General features: G+C 40.8%; 1 protein-coding gene across 16 annotated transcripts in view; it reads left to right on the top strand.

The window, feature by feature from the left end:
• The window catches only part of LTBP1 (latent transforming growth factor beta binding protein 1), a 401,809-nt gene that overhangs the window by 328,564 nt on the left and 48,569 nt on the right, over nucleotides 1-24,676 (top strand). For 8 of the 16 annotated variants that reach the window (XM_082745535.1, XM_082745527.1, XM_082745540.1 and 5 more), the window contains one exon: nucleotides 22,533-22,658. The exons of the other annotated variants lie outside the window; for them this stretch is intronic. In XM_082745535.1, the coding sequence (XP_082601661.1) occupies nucleotides 22,533-22,658 (126 nt within the window). The remainder of the gene's footprint in view (nucleotides 1-22,532; nucleotides 22,659-24,676) is intronic. 16 annotated transcript variants of the gene reach the window in all.

The raw sequence follows: 24,676 nt of genomic DNA, 5'->3' as shown, positions 1-24,676 counted from the left end.
CTGCCATGAGTCCTTCGACGTCCTTTGCAAATAAAATACTCAATAGGTCTTGGAAAGTTGTTGAAAATAGTATTTGTATACATTAGGCTTCAGTTGTAGTATTTAATACATCGATTCCAGAATTGGGTATTTGTTGGCCATTCTGCTGATGGAGTATTCCCTGGTAGGACTCCCAGCATGAGTAGACTGGAGGTTCTTCCCATAGTGGATGTCATGACTTTATTAAAAATGGTTTCACTTGTTGACTTCTTCTTGGGAACCAGGCATGATGCTAAGGACATGGTACCAATTTTCTCATATAATCTTCATGACAAACCAATGGGTAGGGTGAGTATTAACTGGAATGCTTTTGGCTGCAATGAACAGCCTAAAACAAGGAAATTCATTACACTAAGAAGTGTAGAGATGGTCACCTGTACTATAGGTCTTTATTCAGATGTCTTTCTCTGGGAAACCTTTCTGTCCACCCTTTCTCACATTCACCCTCTAACTCTTCCTGTTCCCTCCTTTGCTCCCTTTTAGCCACCTTTTTCGGCTGCTTTCTCTTGTAGTTTATTGTCAGACCCCACTCCTGGATGCTGAGGTTGATGAGACCTCTCGATCGGTCTTGTTCACAGCTGTATGGTGTTGAGAATAATTAGGGCACAATAAACAATGCATGAATGAAAAGGTAAAGAGGAGGTCTTTAACTCATCCTGGAATATCAGGAAGCAGGTACGATAAGATGACTCCAAATTGAATGTATGGTGTACTTTTGTGCAGTCTTTCCTATTTTTTGAAGACTTAATTCTTTCAAGCACACCCTGCATAGTTATTGGGTACAGAAATGGTTAAGAATTTAGGGTGTGTATTGGGTACAGAAATGGTTAGGAATTTAGGGTGTGAGGGGTGTGGGTGGTTCAGTCATTCAGTATCTGCCTTCAGCTCGGGTCATAATCCCAAGGTTTAGGATCGAGCCCCACATCAGGCTCCCTGCTTGGCAGGAAGCCTGCTTCTCCCTCTCCTTCTCCCCCTGCTTGTGGTCCCTCTCTTGCTGTCTCTCTCTCTGTGTCAAATAAATTAATTAAATCTTTCAAAAAAAAATTTTTTTTAGGCTGTGGGGGCCCCTGGGTGAGCATCTGCCTTCAGCCCAGGTCATGATCTCTGTGTCCTAGGATCGAGCCCCACATGGGGCTGTCGGCTCAGTGGAGAGCCTGCTTCTCCCTCTGCCTGCTACTCCCCCTCCTTATGCGTACTCTCTCTCATTCTATCTCAAATAAATAAGTATAATCTTAAAAAAAAAAAAAAAGGCATTTAGGCTGTGGATTCCAAGTTCGTGGGCTTGAACTCTTACTCTACGTCTGAGCTGTGTGAACTTAAGGAATTTACTTAAGGCACATCTGCCCAAGTTCCCTACATGCATAATGCATTCATGGCATCATTGTAAGAGTTAAGTATGTGGATGGGTGTTGACAAGTATCCGCTAGAATGGAGCCTGTCTCCATAGATGTCCAGGAATGTGAATTCTGTGCAGTGTGTTAGCACTTTTTACATTGAAACCCTAGTTATGTTGCCATTTGTTTCCTTAACCTGTGGACATCTAAAAGGAGGGAGCATCTAACACTTATTTGTTTTTTTATGTTATCAGTGTTTACAAAATATACGACGTACAGTCTGATTACATAAGTATTTGTGAATTAAATTGTCTGTTAGTTCTAAGTCTAAGTCTGGATATAAATGAAATACTACATATATTCTATCTACTTCTAAATCCCAAATTTATTTAATGTAAATTATATAAATCATACAAAATATAGGATAATAACCCATTTATACATAATTTGCTTTAATTCCTTACCCTTTGTTTTCCATAAGAGTTCTAGATGACTGACTTTCCTATTGACCCACTAAGTTTTAAAAGATGGCAGGTTTTAAAACGGTTCATGAATCAATTGCCATTAAACCGATGGCTAATGCTGATGTTTATTTGCATTTAAATGCCGAAGTTGTTATTTCTAGAGATACACTGTCTATTTTCTGTGGCTTCATAACTGATCTTTCTTGGCTTCCTATTTGAATATAGAAAGAGAAAAATTAGAATAGCGAAAAAAAATGGGAATTTTTTTTGGCCGATCCTGTGTTGCTTTTGGGGCCTAAGTGTCAAAAAGATGAATCTGGGGTTTGATGTGTTTGGCCTGTGCTTAGGGCTCTCTCCTGGTCCTCGTTGGCAGCACCTTTTAGCATAAGAAAGACTATATGAAAAGAGAAAATGTACAGTATGATTCTGAAGTTAGAGGAAGATGTTTATTTTTTGGAAAATCTTGGTTGTAAAAATGTGCAGCTATTAAATTAATGCAAAGATAATTCAGTGGTTATAAATAAATATATTCAGAGAAAACGGTGCATTTAAAAAAATGTATAGAGTGTAAAACACAAAATCTATTTCACACATTATCTTTTGCAAGTAACTGTGTTAGTAACATGCAATTGAAGTTCAAGCTATTTTCTGTAAGTATCTAAGGGGACATTTTTCTGAGTGGCATGGAATTTATTCCCGGTGGAGTATTCACATACTTTACTTTCTGTGGTAGTCCATTATATAACAGCAAATCAGGATTATTCTTTACCTTCAGGAGCAGAGAAGTGTTTTTTGTTTTTTTTTTTAAGCTTTCTTCTCATTTCTCCCCTTCACATTTTAAGGAATGTTTCTTTTCTGTAGCAAACGTAAATCCTTCTCATTCACTTCTCCAGTTTTTATATAAAATTTTGTCAGTCCAAAATGGAAAAAAACGGCTTTTTGAATTCAGAAATATGCTGCGATCCTCTTTTTGTCAAAAGAAACCTAAATGACTTGAGTATACAGGTTTAGGTTTTGCCCAAAGAAAGAGTGTTTTATGTCTCACTGAAAATGCCCTGCTTTTCAACTCAATTCAGAATTTTTCCTCTAAGTGTCACAGATACTTAGTTTGGGATTTTAGCCGATAATATTGAGGTTTGGGTTTTTTTTTTTTTTTTTTTTTTTTTGTTAATTGAACAAACATCTGTCACACACAGTGGCTTCCCCACCCTGTGTCCTGGTTCTCTGAGAGGGAAGACAGGCGCCGGGGGCATACTGCAGACTCTTGAACCTGTTTCCTGACACATGTCCTCTCCAGCTGTAGGAACTGAGCCTTTTGAACCCCCCCTCCATGAGGATCCCCGAGACCCAGAGCATTTCCCCCATGTTCACTGCGTCAACTTGTTAAGACAATTTGAAATGTAAAGGCTGAAATACTCTTCTTGGATTTTTTTTTAAAGGAATGAATGTAAGATGATTTTGTTTATGAGGATTTTCATTCTTGACCTCATTTTGGGTGATAAAGAGATAATCTTCTATACCTTTGTCCCACTGCATTGTCTTTGAAAACCCACTGTAAGTGAGAGTCAAGGACTTAATTTGAATTCTTGAAAAATTCTTAGGACTCTTTCAGGTGTTCAAACAAATTCACAAAACTTAAAATCTTACTAATTTGGGGGGCGCCTGGGTGGCTCAGTGGGTTAGAGCCTCTCCCTTCAGCTCAGGTCATGATCCCACGGTCCTGGGATCAAGCCCCGCATGGGACTTTCTGCTCAGCAGGGAGCCTGCTTCCTCCTCTCTCTCTGCCTGCCTCTCCACCTACTTGAGATCTCTGTCAAATAAATAAATAAAATCTTAAAAAAAAAATAAAATCTTACTAATTTTTATATTTTATCCTCATGTAAAAGGATGTTTTACTCCCACTGTTTATCTTTAAATTTATGCAGGGGCCATGTGGAGTGGGGGGAGAGACAGTAACTGGGACCCACTCGCAGTGATTCAGGTGGACTCTGGAGAGGGGCAGAGCTGACAAGGGCTCTGTCCAGATCACAGGTCTCATCATTAATGCTTAACCATCAAATATGACCTCCCCTTCGAACCTTAAATGTATCTTCCATTTTCTATTGTGTGTTTAAATAATAATAATTCCTAAGTTAGATATCCTAGAATATTAGAATTCTAGTCTGTTCTGAATACATAGCAGTGCTGTTATAATCTTAAGTAAATGATTTAAAAACTCACTCCATAATAATTCTCACCTTCTATAAGACCAAAAAAAAAAAAAAAATAGAGGCATATTAAGGACAGAGAATCACATAATTCCCTTGACTTGCAGTGGGTTACATAAAAGTGTAGTTACATTTTTAAGGAAGACTGTTGTGTCACATATGCTTTTTTTTTTTTTTTTTTAATTTATTTGACAGAGAGAGATCACAAGGCAGAGAGGCAGGCAGAGACAGGGAGGGGGCAGCAGGGTTCGTGCTGAGCAGAGAGCTCGATATGGGGCTCGACCCCAGAACCCCAGGACCATGACCTAAGCCAAAGGCAGACGCTTAACCCACTGAGCCACACAGGTTGCCCCCACATATGCTCTTATATATCCACCTATATTCCTATTAAAAAAAATAGCTTGACTTTATTTTCTACTTGGAAGAAATTAAATTTCACAGTATTTGGCTTATTACGGACAGATAGGGACATATTATGGACAGTTCAGGATTACTATTCAGAGTCCCTTAATATTTTAGTCTAATATATACCTCTTACCAATGAGAGAGAGAGAGAGAGAGAGAGAAAGAAAATGAACTTTTTGAAATGGGTAAGATGGTCTTTAACCAAGAAATAAAGCAGTGTGGATTGGCTCTTCTTTTTAAGTAAACTTTCTAATTGCTTAAAATGCATAAAAGAAAAGTGCATGAATCGTAAGAGTACAGCTTGACGAACTTTTACAGAGTGAGCGCACTTGGTAATGAGCCCCCCGACCCCCCCCCCCCCCCCGAGCTTCTTCCTACTTTTAACCCACTCCCCTCCCCATGACCCAAACAGAGTTCTATTTTGTCTTTGTTACCCTGGCTTTGTTTTTGTACCTGTTTTTGAAACATCTTATCAGTGAAGGCATACGGGAGGCACTCGTTGGTGTCTGACTTCTTTCATCCAGCATCATGTTTGCAAGCTTCATCTTCCTTGCTGTATGGTGTTTCATTGTATAAAGAATGTCTCCATTGCATAGATAAGCCGGCTCTCAGAGTCCTGGTTCACACCGACCAGATCTCCTTCTGAGCATTTCAGTTCTACCTCCTTGCCAACCACTGGTGCTGTCATTTCTTTTCAAGGTTAGCCTTGCTTAGTAAGGGATCTCTCGTCATGGTGTCTATCGGTTTGTGTTTCCTTTGTGAGGGTTGATGTTCCACAACTTTTCACACCCTTATTAGCTTTTGGGGTATTTTTTTAGTTATCTAATTCTGCATAACAGACCTCTTCAAAATTAGGGGCTCAATACAACTGTCTAAAGAAATGAAGCCAAGTTCTTAATTTTAATGAAGGCCAGTGTTTTAATTATTTCATTTGAGATTAGTAATTTTTGTGCCTGTGGTCTTTGCAAATCCTAAAGTCATGACGATCCACTTTTTAAAAAATATTTTATTTATTTGAGAGAGAGAGTGAAAGAGAGAGAGAGAGAGAGAACAAAGGCCAGAGAAAGAGGGAGATAGAGAGAGAAGCAAACTCTGCGCTGAGCAGGGAGCCCGCTGTGGGGCTCAATCCCAGGACCCTGGGATCATGACCTGAGCCAAAGGCAGTTGCTTAACCAACTGAGCCACCAAGGCGCCCCATGATAAAATTTTATATTGTCTCCTATAAGCTTTATTTTATATTTTACTTTTGGAATCTGTAACAGTCTGATACTGTTTTGTGCGTATGGTGTGAAATAGAGGTCAAGATTTATTTTTTTCCTAAATGTATTCCAGTTGGATCGCCTCCCTTTATTGGGAAGAGTACAATTTTTCCACTGATTTGCACTAGTAACTTTGTCGTGAGCAGTGTGTAAATGCATATGAGTCTTTTTCTTTTTCCTTCTGTCCACTGGTTGGTTTATCCTTACACCAACAGTATATTGTCTTAACTATAGTAGCTTTATAATGAATGTTAATGTATGTGCTGTAAATTCTAAAGTGTGCAGTTCTGTTCTTAATCAGGGTGTTATTCATGGCCCTTTACATTGCTATGTAAGTTTTATGATCAGCTGATCAAATCATACCAGAAAAAAAAATTCTGCTGGGATTTTGATTGGAATTGCATTCAATCAATAGATCAATTTGGGGAGATTTAATATTTTACAATATTGAGTCTTCCAATGCATATATATATATAACATATCCCTCTATTTAGGTTTTCTTTCATTTGTTTTGGTGTTTTGTTGTTTTTTGTATAGTCTTGGACAGAGTTTTTTTTAGAGTTAATCTTAAGTAAGTTTTCAGTATTTTTATGTTGTTGCAAAGGGTGTTTAAAATGTATTCTACCCTTACAACAATTTGATTTTTGTGCATTGACCTTGTACTTATGAGCTTGCTAAACTTACTTGTTATTTTCCTAAGTTTATCTGCAGATTTGTTTGGATTTTGAACAGAACAGTTATGTTGTCTACAAATAAGGTAGCACTAGGTTTATTTATTTTCTTTCAATAATTATACCTTCTCATATTACACTATCTAGGACTTGCTCTCTGATAGAAATGGTGGTAGCTAGCTTACTTGTCTCATTCCTGATCTCAGCAGAAAAAGCATTGAATATATTGACTATTTCTTAAATTTTGATGTTTGCCATAGTTGTTTCTGGTATGTACACTTGTGGTTTGATGAGAGTCTTTATTCTGAGTGGTTTTTAATGATTACAGATGCTTTTCCTGCATCTATTGAAATAATTGTGTTATTTTTTAAATCCTATTTCCCCCTTTATTCTGTGAGGAGTTACATGGACTGGTTCCTCCCACCCCCCATTTGTTTGTTTTAAACAAGATAAAAGTTTATTTCTCTCTGTGTAGCAGTTCAAGCATAAATAATCCAGGGCTGAGAATCCAGGTCTAGAGTGCTGGACCCCGGGTGACATCTGTCTTGTGTTAACTTTGACATGCTGTAAATCATGGTAGCTCCCCTGCCCACCAACACATACACATTTAAGCCATAGTGATTTTTTTTTTTTAAGTAAATAATACCTTTACATTCTTACAATAAACCTAACAGTCATCCTATAGTATCCTTATACAGTATATCCCTGGAGTCCAATTGTTAACATTTCGTTGAGAATATGTGCATCTGTGTTCATTAGAGAGATTAACCTTTAATATTTTTTTCTTTGAATGCTCTGTGAAGTTGTAGACTCAAGGTTTTTCTGGTTTCATAAACTAAATTTGAAAGTGCCCCCTCTGGGTTTTTGTGGAAAAGTATATGTAAGATTCGTGTTAGGGGCGCCTGGGTGGCTCAGTCGGTTGGGTGTCTCCCTTCAGCTCAGGTCGTGGTCCCAGGGTCCTGGGATCAAGTCCTGCCCCAGGCTTTCTGCTCAGCAGGGACCCTGCTTCTCCCTCTCCCTCTGCCCCTGCTGTGGGCTCTCACTGTCTCTCTCACTCATTCTAGCTCTTATATAAATAAATAAAATCTTTTTTAAAAACTTCATATTAGTTCCTTCCTGACTTCCTTGAAGAATTCACAAGTAAAATCATTTGGGCCTGGAAGTTTTTGGTTTTGTTTTGTGTGTCTGTGTGTGTGTTTGGGGGGCTGTTATGAAAGTTTTTTAAATTGCAGTTAGGATTTCTTTTTTTTTTTTTTTTTTAAGATTTTATTTATTTGACAGAGAGAGAGATCACAAATAGGCAGAAAGGCAGGCGGTGGGGGGGGGGGCGGGAAGCAGGCTCCCTGCTGAGCAGAGAGCCCGACGTGGGGCTCAATCCCATGACCCTGGGATCACGACCTGAGCCGAAGGCAGAGGCTTTAACCCACTGAGCCACCCAGGCGCCCCGCAGTTAAGATTTCTTTAAAAGATGAAGTAATGGTCTCAATTCTTGGACCATTCATGACAGTTTTAGTAACTTTCTTTTTCAAGGACCTTATCCATGTTAGGTAAAATTTTAGGTAAATTTCCAATTCTTTCGCATCAAGTTGTTGATAATACTTTTTCTTATCTCACCTTAATGTCTGTAGAATGTGTTAGTTATGGCTTTCATTTTTTATTTAGTAATTTGTGCTTACTTTGTTTTGTTCTTAATCAGTGTTTCATAGGTGTTAGTCTTTGCAAAGGAACAACTTCTGTTGATTTTTTTCTTTGTTTTCTATTATGTTAATTTCTGTTTTTATAGTCTTTCTTTGGGCTTCATTTGTCTTTATAACTTCTTGACATAGATTCTTAGATCATTGGGGTTTTTTTGTTTTGTTTTTGTTTTTTGTTTTTTTTAAGGATATTATTTATTTATTTATTTGACAGACGGAGATCACAAGTAGGCAGAGAGGCAGGCAGAGAGAGAGGAGGAAGCAGGCTCTCCACGGACCAGAGAGCCCGATGTGGGGCTCGATTCCAGGACCCTGGGATCATGACCCAAGCCGAATGCAGAGGCTTTAACCTACTGAGCCACCCAGGCGCCCCTAGATCATTGGGTTTTTAAACTTCTTTTCTATAATGTGTATATTCTTTTCTGATATATATTTATGGCTATATATTTCTTTCTATGATTGGCTTCATCTGCAGCTAGAAGTTTTGATATGTTTTTTGCTATTCAGATAAAAGTACTACAAATGCATTGTCATTTTTTTTTTTAACCGGTGAATTATTTAGAGGGGTTTTGCTTGGGGAATTTTTTTTTTTTTTTTATACCTGAATACCTCTCTAGCCAGAGAACATAATTTCAATGATTTCAATCCTTGGAATTTGTTGGGGTGCAGAATATGATCAGTTTTGGTAAATATTCCTTGTGTACTTGAAGACAATGTGTATTTTGCAGTTGGATCTATATAGGCTAATTAGGGCCCAGTTTACAAGTTGTCTAGATCATTACTATCTCTATTGTATATTTGTCTGCTAATTACATAATTTACTGAAGGGGTGTTTTATAATCTCCCATTATTATGGAAATTTATCTGTTTCTGATTTTAGTTTTCTGAGTTTTGTTTTATATATTGTCTGACCGTGGAATTAAATAGTGAAGTTTTTGTGACTTACTGGTGTATTGCCGCTTTTATTTCTTTGAAATGTCCCAGTTTGTCTCTTTCAGTGCATCTAGTCTTTAAATCTACTTTGTCTTTTATCGGTATAATTACATATGTCTCTTTTAATTAGATTTTGCATGGTTTGTCTTTTATCACTTCTCCATGTTCTTATTTTGAAAGGGCCCTTTTCTTAGAAGTAACCAGGATATGGTAGTTTTTTTTAATCCAGATTGACAATCTCTATCTTTTAATTGGAGAATTTAGTTCATATACATTTAGCATAATTACTGGTATTGGGGGTTCAAATCTACTCTGTTTTCCATTTGTCTCATCTCTTTTTCCTTTTTTTTGGCTGCCTTCTGGAGTTTTTATTATTTTATCAATCCTTTCCTACCCTTCTTCTTTATACCTATTTTTGAAGAATGTTTCCCTATGATTTGTAATGAAACAGTGTATGAAGGAAAAATAAAATAAGTTTGGGATTTGAAACATACGGCCCAAGGTTTATTTCCACAGAGTGAAAAGTAAAATTGCATACAGTACTCAACTGTATCCTGTAGGAAAGTCATTCTTCAGTAGAAAACATTTATAACTGGGAATTTGCCATTTGTATTGGAGGAAGGGATTAAGTCTAAAGTGTTTTTAGTTTTCATTCAACAGAATCTCTGGATTAATGTTCAGAAAATTATACTTTTGGGCAGGGTCTCCAGAGTTTTTGAAACTAGACAAATACAGCTTTGTATGCAACAAACAAACAAAAAAAACTTGGCTAGGTTAAAAATCATGAAGATTTTTCTTTTTGCTTGCTTTCTATTGTAGTTGCGCTTATTGAGAACTCCGTGGTTTTTTAACTTAAAATATGTGTGTTCTATTATTAATAATATTTTTCCTGTGTAATTTTTTTAAAAAGATTTTACTTCTTTGAGAGAGAGAGACAGCAAGCAAAAGAGGGGGAGGTGCAGAGGGCGAGGGAGAAGCAGACTCCTGCTGAGGCCAAGAAGGGAGGCTGATGTGGGGCTCGAACCCAGGATCCTGAAATCATGACCCTGAGAAGTGTCTGAGTCAAAATCAGACTCAGACTGCGCTCTGACTGAGCCACCCGGGGCCCCTCATGTAATTTTTATCATTTTCAAACAAGATACTTGATTTTAAAATAGAGATTAAAAAAAAAAAAGACATTCTATGCTTAGTTGAATTGAAAGAGATATTTAAATGTTTTCAGTTTTTAAATTCTTTTTAGAATATTAATGAATATTCTACTTTTATTTATATAGTTTTATTTGCTTTTTCTGGTTAGGGTGCCATCTATACTTGGGTATACACTCAAAGAATTTTCTCCTTTTAGTACCTTCAAATAATTTTTTTCAAATATGTAATTTTTTTTATTTTAAGAGTAGCATGTGCTCATTGCATAAAATTTAGAAAATCATTAAGTACTGAAGTTTTTGTGACTTTATAAGTATAAAATCATTTTTTGCCTGCCAGTTAATATTCAGCCTCTTTCTTTATTAGGGTTTTAATTTATTTAAGTGTTAAATAAGATCTTTATACCTTTTATTTTTACCTTTCCACTTTGCATTATGTTATTTGTGTTTTATTGATCTTTAAAAATAAATTTTTGATGACCTCATAATTCCATAGCATGATTTACCATGTATTTGTAAAAGTATCTTCTGAATTATGGAGCTAGACTGTTTCTTTTGTTGTTGTTGCCATTTAGTGCTCGGTGAATACACATCTATATACATGTTTATTTTTATCAGTGATCATGTCCCTAGACTAGATTGTAAGGCATTTAATACAAGATCAAAGGACAACCTTACAGGCCTTACCCACATCTGAGACCACCTTGCTTTCCAGAAATGTTCTGCTGATTTCTGCTTCCATCAATACCCAAAAGAGACCTAGCTCTTAACACTCTCAAGAAGCATATGTTTGGGGCACCTGGGTGGCTCAGTTGTTAAGTGCCTGCTTTCAGCTCAGGTCATGATTCGGGCATCCTGGGATTGAGCCCCATAGTTATCGGGGTCCCTGCTCAGCGGGGAGCCTGCTTCTCCCTCTCCAGCTCCTCTGTGCTTGTGTTTCCTCTCTTACTATCACTATTAGTCATAAATAAATAAAAATCTTAAAAAAAAAAGGAAGCAGGGCACCTGGGTGGCTCAGTGGGTTAAAGTCTCTGCCTTTGGCTCAGGTCATGATCCCAGAGTCCTGGGATGGAGCCCCACATCCAGCCCTGCATGGATCCCTGCATCAGGCTCTCTGCTGAGCAGAGAGCCCGCTTCCCCCTCTCTCTCTGCCTGCTTCTCTGCCTACTTATGATCTCTGTCAAATAAATAAATTAAAATCTTAAAAAAAAAAGTTTTCGTTCCTATTTTTCTCTTCATTTGTTAAAGAGAAAATATCTCATTTTAATCTGCCTTTTACTACCCGTGAGCTTAACTTCTTTTATATTATCTCTCCTATGAAATATTTTTTTTTTGCCTATATGAGGTAGAGTTTGTGTTTTTCTGACCAATTTATGTGTATAAGGATAATAATACGTATTGCATGGAGAACAGGGTGTGGTGCATAAACAATGAATTCTGTTACACTGAAAAGAAATTTAAAAAAAGAAAACTAAACGACCATAACGGGTGATTTAAAATTATACAGTAAGAGGTAGGGATAGATAAAAATAACATAAAACAAGGTGGCATCATTTTTGTGAATTATGGGATAACATTAATATAAAGAATCTGCATTTTTAGAGTTTACAAGAGAAAGGAAGAAGGGCAGACAGTGTATATAAATAAAGGCTGATAATTTTCTCAATTAAAAAAAGGATAATAATGATTTATCAATATTTTATAGATATTTCCCCCATTCTTTAATTTGCCTATTAATTTTCTGATGCTGTTATTTCTCTCTTACCTTTTTACTTTGCCATTTTCTGTATTCTGTTGTGATCAGTTGTATACTTTTATTTCTTAGCATATTTATCTCTGTGGTAGTGTTTTTATGTTTAACTCTTTCATACTCTGGGATATAAGCGTGAATATTTTCTTGCCATTCAGTTTGTTCTTTTATCTTCATTCTAGAAGAGCTTCTCAAGTTTACCTTTGCAAGTTTCAAATGCAAGTTCCTACAACATAGATTCAGCTTCTTAAACTCCAGTGCAGCTTTCATGTACTGTTGCTTTTGGTCAGATGGCACATGGCTGTGTCACCAGTGTTCTTCCAGCCCATCACCACTGTTTCAGTGGCTCTTTGTCCCAGGCTAAGGCAGTAAGTGCTCAGCCTCGGGTTTGGGTGGTAATATGTTGTGCCATCTTTTTAGGGTCTTGATAAGTGTCTAGCAAGGGGCAGGAGGAGGCCCTGTGATTAGACACATTTTCAACTCAAGGTTGGATCAAAAAAGCTTCCAGGAGGCCCCAGCTGAATCTTGAGGATGGGCTTGGAATAAATGCCACAAGCTAAGATTTTCAGACCTGAAATATAGGGTAAGTTTAGGAATACTAAGTAAAATAGTTTCAGTTAAACATGTAAAAGGGAAAAAAGTGATACATAAGACATAGCTAAAAAGGTAGACTAAGGCTGGATCATGGAAGTTGTTTGCTTTTGTATTAAACAAGTAATACACTCAGTGTTGCCATTGCACACCTATTCTGTACCAGACTTGGTTCCAAACTATGGACATGTGATGTGAACAAAACAGATCAAGGATCTGCATATGCAAGGGGCAAGCAGTAAATATACAAATAAACTTTCCAAACAGCATGTTTGGAAAACACAAACCATTATGGGGGGTGTGAAGGAAAGAGAAGAGACAGTGAGAAGGAGGGGGAGGGAAAGCTCTCTTAGGAAATGGCAGTTGAGAGGCACCTGGGTGGCTCAGTGGGTTAAGCCCCTGCCTTCGGCTCAGGTCATGATCTCAGGCTCCTGGGATCGAGCCCCATATTGGACTCTGCTCAGCAGGGAGCCTGCTTCCTCCTCTCTCTCTCTCTGCCTGCCTCTCTGCTTACTTGTGATCTCTGTCTGTCAAATAAATAAATAAAATCTTAAAAAAAAAAGGGAAATGGTATTTGAGCTGAGCTCTGTAGAGTGAGTTAGCTTCTGGAAGAGTCCGGTAAGGATGGCAGGTGCGGTGGAGCACTCCCAGGGGGAGTTGTAGTGACAGCAGAGACTCTGAGGCACGGGAGTAGTAGATGCATTTGGGAAGGTGAAAATGTAAAACACCTGTGGTAGTGCTTATAGAGAAGGAGGCACAGTGACTCTTAGGCTGGAGAGTCAGGGGCAGAATATGCAAAGCCTCCCCAGAAACATTAAGGGTTTGGGTATCATTCTAAGTGTAAAAGAAACAGACTGGTTAATTTTAAGGACAACAATATACTACATGTCATTATTTTGAAGGTGCATATTTTTAATACTATAATATTTGGATGTTTCTTATAGTGATTTTTTTTAAAGCAGTATGAAACAGGTGGCAGAATTTCCCCCCCTTCTCCTTGCTTAGAGGCACATAAAATATTTGTGTCCTTTTTAATGTATGTACTCTTACATTTGGTTTTACTCAGTACTCTGTATATTTAAAACACACATCACCCAGGATGCCGTTTGGAAATGAGATTAGAGGGACAAGAGAAAAGTCAGGAGGAGTCTTGCAGGATGTTGTTCAAGCCAAACATATTGGTCCTCAGGCTAGTGTAGCAACAGTGTGATGGAGAGAAATGAATGACTCACGAAATCTTTTGAAAATGGAACCTGGTCTTGGGTTAGAGCATAGTGTTGGTTTGAATGTAGGATAAGAAGCAGAGGAAATACGGAGGATAGATCTCTGGTTCTGGATTTAGCAACTAGATATTTGTTGGCACTCTGCTCACGGGACAGTGGGGATGGAAGCAGGTTTTTTTTTTTTTTTTTTTTTTTAAGACCACATTTATGATTTGGGTTTATTAGAGCTGCCCATTTAATATCCATGTGGTTGTATCAGGCAGGCACTTGGATACAGTTTATATCTAGTGCTCAGAAGAAAAGTCTAGGCAGAAGAAACAGCCTGCAGTGGTCAGATACACATGGTATTTGAAGGTTATCAGGGTGGATGGGGCCATCAAGAGAGCTACAGAATGAGAAGGAAAGAGGGTCTAGGACTAAGCCCTGAGAAACACTAACATTTAGAAAGAAGTAAAAGATTGTGTGGGAGTGGCCACAGGGTTAAGTGGAAACCCAGGAGCATATAAGAAGTAGAAGGTACTTTAAGAAGAGTGTGGTCAACTCTATTAAATACCACTGAGAGATCTGTGAAGATGCCAGTCAAGAAGAGTCCTTTGGATTTTACAAAAGGGTGATCTTATCAACAGCCATCCCAGTGGATTAGTATATTTGAGAGCCACCCAAGAACATACAAAAACTGATGGTATGGATCCAACATGTATGGAAAGGTCCAGAAATTTTGCTGTTAGAATGTTGACTAATTGAACAACAACAACAAAAAAGAACGAAGAGAGGAAATCAGAAGAGTGTGATGACTGAATTGTGGGTAGGTAGTCAAGAATGAGTCCCAGGCTTTTGGACTGGGATGATGTTTGTGTTTTTAGGGTGGTTTTCATTAGGATGCCTTTAATTATGGATGGTAATATACATTGTCCACATAATGATTGATTAAAATCAGGGCAAAATTTGGGTTTGCTTTCTCTGGAACTTCTAGCTGTTTCCAGAAATCCGGTGGGAGCCAGCTCTGGGTAATTTTTAAAGAATAATTTAAGTAAAATTTTTTTGAAGTAGTGGGTTTCAAAACTAGGAAGAAAGTGATCTCTCCCTGGCTAGCCTTCTTTTCAAGATTTCATGTACTAGAAAGCTGGATTTGAAGTATAATTTGCTACCTCTATCATTTCTTTGCTGCTTATGTTAGGCTTCTAGCTTTCAGAACATACTTGTGACCATCAAGGTCCCAGGTTTTTCCCTTCCCCTTCTCCGTCAGGCATCAGTGTGGCAGTCCAACACTGCACAAGGACGTCGTTTTGCTGTTTTCTGGCTCATCCCCATTTCTTAGAACAAAGTTCTTTTCCTTAACACATGAGGCCCAGATTCTCCAGCCTTGTCGCTATTGCCAGACCTCGGTGGACCTTTTTCTTTTAAAGGCTCTTTCCATATCCTATTGTATTGTCTGGACCATCTCCAAATCCAGTTTTTAATTTCCTATTGGCTAAATTTTATTTTTTTTCTGTAGGCCCTGCACTCTTCCGCTTAATCCTGGCTTCTCTCCTCTGCTGTGAGAGAGACCTTAATCTCTTTTGGGCCAGCCGCCATGCCATTTTAAAATTCCTCTGGGCAGCGATGCAGCTGGTTTAACATTGTTCAATCCCACTTCTTGGCTGGGATTTACTGTCTCCTGGTCGGCTTCCGTTCCTTTCAGTAAGAAGTAGGAGGGTTGCATTTCCCCTGAAGCAGGAACCCTACATCCCTTCCAGTATAAGCCTCCCCCCAGCACCTCCCCCCGCCCGACTTTTTTGGCTTTATTTTCCAAAGATTCTGGCACCAAATATTTAACCAGTTGCAGTTGGTCAGGAAGCTCTGAGCTGAAATAGTAGGTCATTCCTTTTTTTTTTTTTTTTAAGATTTTATTTATTTATTTGACAGAGATCACAAGTAGGTAGAGAGGCAGGCAGAGAGAGAGAGACAGAGAGGAGGAAACAGGCTCCCTGCTGAGCAGAGAGCCCGATGCGGGACTCGATCCCAGGACCCTGAGATCATGACCTGAGCCGAAGGAAGCAGCTTAACCCACTGAGCCACCCAGGCGCCAGGTCATTCCTTTTTAAGAGTAAATTCATAGAGCCCCACTGCTAGACATGGTCCTGGGATTTCCCGGGCCTGCAACACCCTTGGAGCTTGACGGGCCTTTCTTGCAAGGGTCTCCCAGAAATATAGCCTCTTCAGGACATACAGTACCTTGGGTGTTTAGTTTTCAAGTAAGATACTGCTTTGTTCAGACCTTGTCCAAGGATAGGAGGAGAGTACTTGATTAAACTGTGAGGCAGTAGGAGATAAGTTAGAGAGTGGGTATCTTGACTCACATCTTTGTGGTGAAAACATACCAGTATGCTTGTGGGACTCACAGACATTTGTTTCTGCTTGTCCTCTTGCACTGGCCTTTTATAATCATCACTGTGATGGGAGGCAAGAGGTCGTAATGGCTAGAGCCACAAACTTAGATTCAGAAGGGTGCTCCTTCCCCGCGCTCTGCTCCTTGGCCAGCTCTGATGGGGTAACCTTGAGGCAAGTTACTTAGCCTCTCTAGGCCTCAGCTTTCTGGTTCTTAAAATGAAGGGGTTGAACTGGATACTCTTCAAAGTTCCTTCCAGTTGAGACAAACCCTATCATTCATAAAAAAATGTTTGGATGACAGAAAGGCTTTTTCTTCTCAACCATACAGCTGTGGAGATTTTCCTGTGAAAGATTGCTACCAGAAATGGGACTCAGTTTCTGTCATCCACCTCTCTAGAGAGTGCGGGCAGCGGCAGGAGGGCCATTAATGAGCTTTCGCTTCCAACAGGTAGTTATGGCCTACTCAGAATAAGAAGAAAGAAAATTGGGAGGCCTGTGTGGCTCAGTTGGTTGGGTGGCTGCCTTCGGCTCAGGTCATGATCCCAGCATCCTGGGATTGAGTCCCACATCGGGCTCCTTGCTCGGTGGGGAGCCTGCTTCTCCCTCTGCCTCTGCCTGCCACTCTGTCTGCCTGTGCTCAATCTCTCTGACAAATAAATAAATAAAATCTTAAAAACAAAAAAACAGAAGAAGAAGAAAGAAAATCAACAGCACAAAGATAGGACATGTTAAAAAAAAAAAAAAGAAACACTTTTTTCTTAGTTCAGAACAAAAAAATATGAGGAAGAAAACCAAATCATTTTGTTAAAAACGTATATGCAGATAGAGATTCCTTTCTCCCCATTCCCATACTTTTTGGTATATAGTACAGAAAACCTAATAGAATCATTGGGGTTTTATTAGGAATTTCATTGTTGAGGTCTTTGAACATAGTTGGTAATTATCCCAGAACCCCAATCCCTTTTAGAAAAACATGCCTCTTTTCCATACTTTCACCTTATTTTGTAGCTCACTTACCTAAGGGAGAAGGTGACACCAAGTATCTGGCCTTATGCTTTTATTTGAGGATTTGAGGAGCGTGGGTGGGGTTCTGCTCTTATATGTAAAATTCCTGATAATAATTAGTAGGTTTTGAAAAGCTTTGGTCTGTGGAGAAAAGGTACCAGGTAAAAATCAATTAGGCAAGGAAAAGAGATATACCAAATGGGTCAAAAGTTAAGACCTCCTAAATGTGGGCCTTTGCTCCTTTAAAAACGAGCCACTGGTAGATAGTTCCAGTTACCCACGATGATGCTCTATTTCTTTCCGATGGTTATGTTATTCTTGTTATTAGAGAATTCCTATCAGTGATCCACTATCCTTGGTCTGTGTAATTCTTCCTTGAATTCATATCTATATTTATAATATTTATATCTGCCTTGCTGTAAAAAATATTAATGGCAAAAAGTTGCATGAGAAATCAGCAGTTTTTTAGGAGCATAACTAATTCATCTGGGTTGCCAACGAAGAGATTTCTGGAAAGTCATTTCTTCATCACACATCTGGGAGACAGTATGACTGGTGATAAGATCATGCGTGGCTCTTCCAGATGCCAAAGCAGAACTGGTTTTAGTACTTTAGTAGAATGACCCCTTCATTAAGCAAAGAGAAGACCTCTCATGTTAGCATCATTCAGAATGGAGTTTCATATTAAAAATATAAAAAGTATTAAAAATCAGCTTCAGGGGACACCTGGGTGGCTCAGTTGGTTAAGCAGCTGCCTTCGGCTCAGGTCATGATCCCAGCGTCCTGGGATCGAGTCCCACATCAGGCTCCTTGCTCCGCAGGGAGCCTGCTTCTCCCTCTGACTCTGCCTGCCACTCTGTCTGCCTGTGCTCGCTCTCTCCCCTCTCTCTCTCTGACAAATAAATAAAATCTTAAAAAAAAAAAAGAAAATCAGCTTCAGTAAAACAAGATGGTGTTCACTTGTCCATGTAATGAAGCTTTCATCTTGGTAAGCTTTTATTCTCACATAATAATAAATGTTCTTGCATTTTAGTTTTATTATTATAGAATTGATCTTAATTTTAGGAGATCTTGGGACTTTATAGACAGGACTAACAATGGAAAAATATCTCCGCACTCACGTCATCAAAGACAATTCTAATTAAATAGTGTTGTTTTATACAGGTCATTAGAGAAGTAAAATGCATGTTGTCCTTTTGTTCAGCTATTTCCTTACCTCATTGTTGAAAACATGGAACTGCTGAAAGTTACAGTGTATCATTTTCATAAACTATGAGTTGTTGAAGAGCTAGTCTCCAGCAGGCACTCCACGTTATTTTTTCCTCTTCATTCAAATCCAAAATATTGCTCATCTAAACTTTCTGTGTTAATCACGGATACATTAATTCTGAGGCTGCAAGATGCCCAGTAACTCATAACCATCTCAGAACTTGTTCACCTTAGGTCAGTTTCTCAGTTCCTGAGCTGGTGGCCATTAGCACGAAGTCATCATCTGTTGTGACTGTGCAGAACTCATGAGAAGGAAAGCAGGAGATGTTATTGCAAGAATCTGGGCTAAAAGCCGCCAGATTTTCAGCACTGGTTTTCCTTCCTCCTTCTTTGCCGTCTCATTTTAGCAGGAAGCTAAGTTGCCAGTGACATTCACTTGGAGGTTTTCCACCCCAAACAGTGGCCCTGGGAGAGGGGGGACAGCAGCGGCACAAAGCGCTCTGGGAGGAGAGAGGAGGGACCCTGAAGTCTGACACTTGGGAGGTGTCCCTTGGGCTGACTCCTGATGGGCCAGGAGGAGTTTCCAAGCAAAGCTGATGGTGGGGAGACTTTCTAGTGGAAGGAGGGAGTGAAGGGTTCCAAGTCAGTGAGAAGACAAAGACCATAGCGTTTTCAAGAACTCTGGTGTACTGAGACAGCTGAGACATAAATTGGGAAGGAAGTATTGGCTAAGAACTCTGGCTGGATGCTTAGCCAGGAGCCGGAGGAGGAAGGGTGCTCTGTGCTCTGCCAAGGAGAGTGGTTGGTGTCCTGCAGCCAACAAGAGATCCTGAGTATTCTGAAAAAGGGAATGTCACTGACAGGTTTGCTGTTAGTGAAGAATGGGTTAGGGACATGACAGAGGAGAGGGGGAAGCATGCCACCAAGATTTCTAGCGAGGGTGACTGGTTAGAGTCTCTGATGAAGAGAGTATAGGAGAAAGGAAGGTGAAGTACGATGGGTGTGACCGTCAGCTCAGTTGTCATGAAATGTCCCATAGTTTCAAATAAATGGCTTTAAATGCTGGAGGTCAACCTTTGAGAAAGATTAGGAAATCATCAGTGTATAATTGATAATTTGAAGGATTTCTGCCTTTCTTTCCAGCTCTTAAATCCTGTGGCTCCGTGAATAGTTTCTTAGACAAATACCCATTTCCAGAAGTCTAAAATTAGTAATGGCCTGTATTAAGTGATTTGATGATACTGTGTACTTACTGATCTCACTGTTGTGGTCAGTAAATAAATCCTAGCCTTATGCTGACATTGGAAACCCATCAGAACAGATTTACTGCATGTCATCTCTGTGTTAGATGTTACAGGGGAGAGTCAGTTTTTTTTTTTTTTTAAGATTTTATTTATTTATCTGACAGACAGAGATCACAAGTAGGCAGAGAAGCAGGCAGAGAGAGACAGGGAGGCAGGCTCCCTGCCAAGCAGAGAGCCCGATGCCGGACTCGATCCCAGGACCCTGAGATCCTGACCTGAGCCAAAGGCAGAGGCTTAACCCACTGAGCCACCCAGGTGCCCCGAAAGTCAGTTTTTTTAGATGTGAAATAATGTCATTGAGTTTTTGGTTCAAGTTGATGTAGGAGATAGAGGCAAAAAAAGGGGGGGGGGCAGAAATAAGATTTGTCAGTCAGCTCAGGAAGTGTGGTTTAGGAATAATACAGTGAATTTGGTTTCAGGCTTGATAAGTTTGAGATTAGAGTAAAAGATGAAATGGAAATGATTAAGACTAAGAAGGATCCTGGCTGGAGATAAAGCTTTGGGATTCATTCCGAGGACCGTGGTAATTGAAATCCAGATTGTCTGGAAAGGGTGGGACAGGGCAACGCTAAGGAAGCAGCAGATCCCAGGGAGCCCGAGCCCTGGCAGACCCCGTCTTCAGACTGTGGAAGGATGGGGGCTAGCCAACGTGGTTAAACGTCGATCAGGAATAATACTCTGTCATGGGATATGGAAAGAGAGAGTTCAGGGAGGGAGTTGGCCCGCCTGGGACGTCAAGGATGATGGTGGCTGCTGACTGGAAAATGATCAGATTTATGGACGGGTCAGCCGTTGGTGGTCTTTCTCCAGAGGAGCTTCATGGAATAAAGAGTGAGAAAGTGAGTTTGTAGGTCAAGAAGGAACAGGGGGAGGAATAATCATAACAATGGTTGGCCTGTAGTGTACGCTTCCCATGTCACATGCCAGGTACTGTTCTAAGCACTTTATTTATACATGTTCTTTTGTTGAGTCCTCCCAGTAATTTTAGGACTATACCAATGTTACTAGTAGTAGTGTGGTTACTAGTTTGTTTTTTACTGGTGAGGTACATGAAGAACAAAGGCCATGCATATAGATCGTTCTTCTGAGACGTTTTGTAGCAGTAGAATGAGTGGGAAAGCACAGTAGGTGACCTCACAGTGAAGTGAACGCTATTCCGGGAGATTTTAAGATGTTTGAAATCAGGGAAGGGAGGAGGAACTGAGAACGCTAGAGAAGGACGAGCAGGTAGGACTCAAGCGAGGAGAGTGTGGTAGGGAAAGAGCCCAGCCTTGAAAGGAGAACAGTTTTGTTTGAGTTGAATAAAGCAAAAGTGGGTGGTCCCTCATCGTTTACAATTCAGAAGCAAGACACTCTCTGGACTTATGCTTGATTGTGTTGGAAAATTAGGAAGGGAAGCGAAACAATTTCCAAATCATCATTGCGTTCATTTTCTTTTTCTTCTGGAAAGTTTCCTGACTCGACATTAAACAATTTAGAAAGAGCAGGGCCCCCTGGCTGGCTCCTTGGGAAGAGCTTGTGATTTTTGATCCTCGGGGTCATGAGTTTGAGCTCCGTGTTGGGTGTAGGGCTTTCTTAAATAAATAAAACGTTTTTAAAAATTGAGGAAGAGCAAAGTTCAGTTTTATTAACTCCTCCAAACTAAATTCCGTCAAGGGCTACTTAACTTACCATTTTTTTTTAAATCATTTGTTATCTTCCCATGTATTTGGATGCAGCAATTGCATTTTCATCATTGTTTCTCCAAAAGCCTGTGTTTGGGGAGCGTGTAATCCAGAAGCAGAGAGGACAGAACCTGACAGATGCGAGCGTGTGGTATGGCAGGAAACCAGGAAAAAGGGAAGGGGAACGAAAAGGCGAAGTCAGTCACTTACAGTCAGTCACTGTGAGGATAAAGACGTGTATCTAGGGGCACCTGGGTGGTTCAGTGGGTTGGGGCCTCTGCCTTTGGCTTGGGTCATGGTCCCGGCGTCCTGGGATGGAGCCCTGCGTTGGACTCTCTGCTCGGCGGGGAGCCTGCTTCCTCCTCTCTCTCTGCCTGCCTCTCTGCCTACTTGTGATCTCTCTCTCTGTCAAATACATAAATAAAATCTTTAAAAAAAAAAAAAGTATATCTAAAAGTCTGTTTTTAACTTCATAATTGAGACATCACTTTCATGAAAACATTTTTATTGGGGGAAAAAAGGCATAAGATCACTATCACCAAGTTTTTAGAGAACACGTGAATTTACAAGTCGGCCACTGGCTAATGGGGGTGTGGGGGGCACAGCATGGACATTTGGGACCTTGAATGGCTATAACTTGAATAGGTCAGACCGGGTGGGTACCCTGCTGAACTCATCAGATTCCCTGTCTCTCCTCTCTCTCCTCCTCCCCCCTCCTCCTCCCCCTCCCCTTCCCCCTTCCTTTCCCCCTCCTCTTCCTCCCCCTCCCCTTCCCCCTTTTCTCACCCCCCTTCTCCTCCTCCCTCTCCTTCTTTCCTCCTTTCCTGAAAATGCTGTTGAGATTTGTCCAAGGTTATCTATAGGGATGAGTAAGCGACCTCTGCCGAAAGAACTGTGAGCATTGACCATGATTCAGAAAGGGTGACCGTACTTTGCCGGGTTTCCCTGGTAGGAGAACGTACTCTCCTTGGAACTACAGGGTTGGAAGCCGGCAGAAAACAGACAGTGGCAATTCCAGCAGCTCTTTCTGTTCGAAAACATTTCCTGAGGAAAAGTACATGTTTTCTCACAGAGCCCAGCCTTTGTCTCTGAAGACATTGTCATCAAAACATTTTATTTCTATGTAAAATGTTTTAGAAGTCCATTCTGTGTAAACATGATCATCTCAGACCAGTCGAGGTATGTCGAGCACCTCTGTCGATCCATTAATATCTGGTGTTTGTCAGTCTGTGTTTTGTGTCTGATGTGAAATGTCTCTTTTGCAGATATTGATGAATGTGTAAACAACACTGTGTGTGACAGTCACGGGTTTTGTGACAATACGCCCGGCTCCTTCCGCTGCCTCTGTTATCAGGGCTTTCAGGCCCCACAGGATGGGCAAGGGTGTGTGGGTGAGTGTTTAGATTTCTTTCCACAACATGTTTCACGTCCCCACCTATTGAAATGCAGCCCTAGTTATCCAGAGCAGGAGAGACTGTAAACAAGATCATTGGGATAGAATTTCATCCTCATTCGATGTGATCACCCAGTTTGGGGGTGTGCAGAAAGATGGCTTCTGAACTTGCTCAGGACATTAAGAAATAAAGAAGAAGAACTGAATTCCATGTGTATTGAAAAAAGAACATCTGTTGAAACTCTGAGCTGTGGCTACGGAGCCCTTCTGCAGAGTCCCGCCTGCACAGGCAGCTGTCTGGTGTGTGGTATGGCTTGTGGGTCTTCACGATGTACCTCCTTAAGCAGTGCAGTTAAGGAAAAGTGTTGGCAGGAGTTTCATTTTCCAGGAATGACACCCGTAAAATGATGCTTCGGATTGTGCACCTCTTTCTCCGGTCTGTGTGGGTTGATGGAGCTGGAAGGCATCCTGAATGTCATCACATGTCCGGGAACAGGGTCCAGCTCGTGCTCCTATAGACAACACATTTTATATCTCCTTTTCGGATCAGCTGTGATTGCTTTAAATCAAAATCATTACAAAACATTTGCAATAAGAGCCGTAATCGGGGAAGAAAGAAAGGCTATGAAATGCAGATCCTCACAGGTAACGAGGCTTTTCCTTTATGCTTACTCTGTCCGTTTCATAGCAGACACTGTCTCAGGAGGAGTCCGTAACTCCTGAGTTTGAACGTCTGCAATTCCAAGCACATCCAGATTCAACGGGGGAAGCAAAATTGATTTCCCCAAAGTTTAGTGGTGAAATTGCCCCCGTGAGTAGCCACCACTTTAAAACTAACACTGTCATCATTGCTGGTTCCAACTCCTGCTTTAGTCTCCTTTGCGCTAAAATGCAGGCAACAAAAACTGTCTAAATGTTTTGATAAAACAGGTCAGGTGACCTGCATGCCACCTCCCAGCCTCAGCACCTCCTTCTTCACCTCGAACGCTCCCGCGACGTAAAATGTACATCAGCGTGTGGCTGCTCACGCGGCTGTGCAGGGATGGGGCTGCTGTTTGCTGCTTCTGCTGGAGACATCTTCCCAGCGTCCCCTTGCCTGAGTGGGGATTCATCCCACTGTCTCCTGAGGATCCTGCCCCTCTCCTCCCAGACGCTGTCCCCACTCCAGCTCGGCACGGACCCCTCCTCCTGCTTCCCGAACACCTTTCTCGGATTCAGCTACAGTACTGCCGAACTGCGGGGCTGTCATTAGCGTAGACGGCCTGCAGCTGCCTTCTCCGAGGCCTCCAGAGCCCGTGGTTGAGAACCTTGTCTCTCGTCCTGGCTGGGACTAATGGTTGGCCTGTTGTAGGTGCGTGGCCAATTTTAACTGTGACCTGCTGAGATAGCAGCTATCCCACCGCAGACTCCATGTCCGCTCCTGAACCTCTGGTAGAGGTTCACGTCGGACCAGTCTGATGAGGACAGCAAACCCATCCTGACGTTCTGTTTCAGCCCACAAAACACCATCCTTAGAGGAAGGATATTTGTTATCATTTTACCGAACTCAACAGGTGTCATTTCATCTGTTCATTCACACTCCCCAAATATTAACTGAGCATCTACTATATGCACCTGCTGCTGGGTGTTCTGTAGGATTTGAGAATCAGATCATCCCTGAGAGCAAACTTTGGCCATTCTGTTTCCTCTACTTGGACTCTGCCTGCACCTACCCCCTCACTCCCCACACCCTCTGACCCCCCCCCCGATCAACCCCCTTTCAGCTCTGCTCCATATCACCCCCTCATCCTTCAGCTGGAACTTGGGTCCGGTATCCTGTCCCTAACCCAGCCCTTCCCTGAAGGTCCACTGTTCCATGCTTTCCTTGCACTTTTCATTCTTAGCGCTTACCACGACTTGTGAGATCGTCTGGCTGATTTCCCTGGCTTGACTCTAAGCTCTGTGAAGGTAGGAGTTGGGCCCGCCTGTATAATCATTGTTGGCCCAGTGCCTGGCCCGCAGAAGTAAACTAGAAAG

The sequence above is a fragment of the Mustela nivalis genome (assembly GCF_964662115.1).
Source record: "Mustela nivalis genome assembly, chromosome: 8".
Lineage (NCBI taxonomy): Eukaryota > Metazoa > Chordata > Mammalia > Carnivora > Mustelidae > Mustela > Mustela nivalis.
Note: the sequence above shows the minus strand (reverse complement) of the source record. Positions and strands in the feature narration are given on the sequence as shown.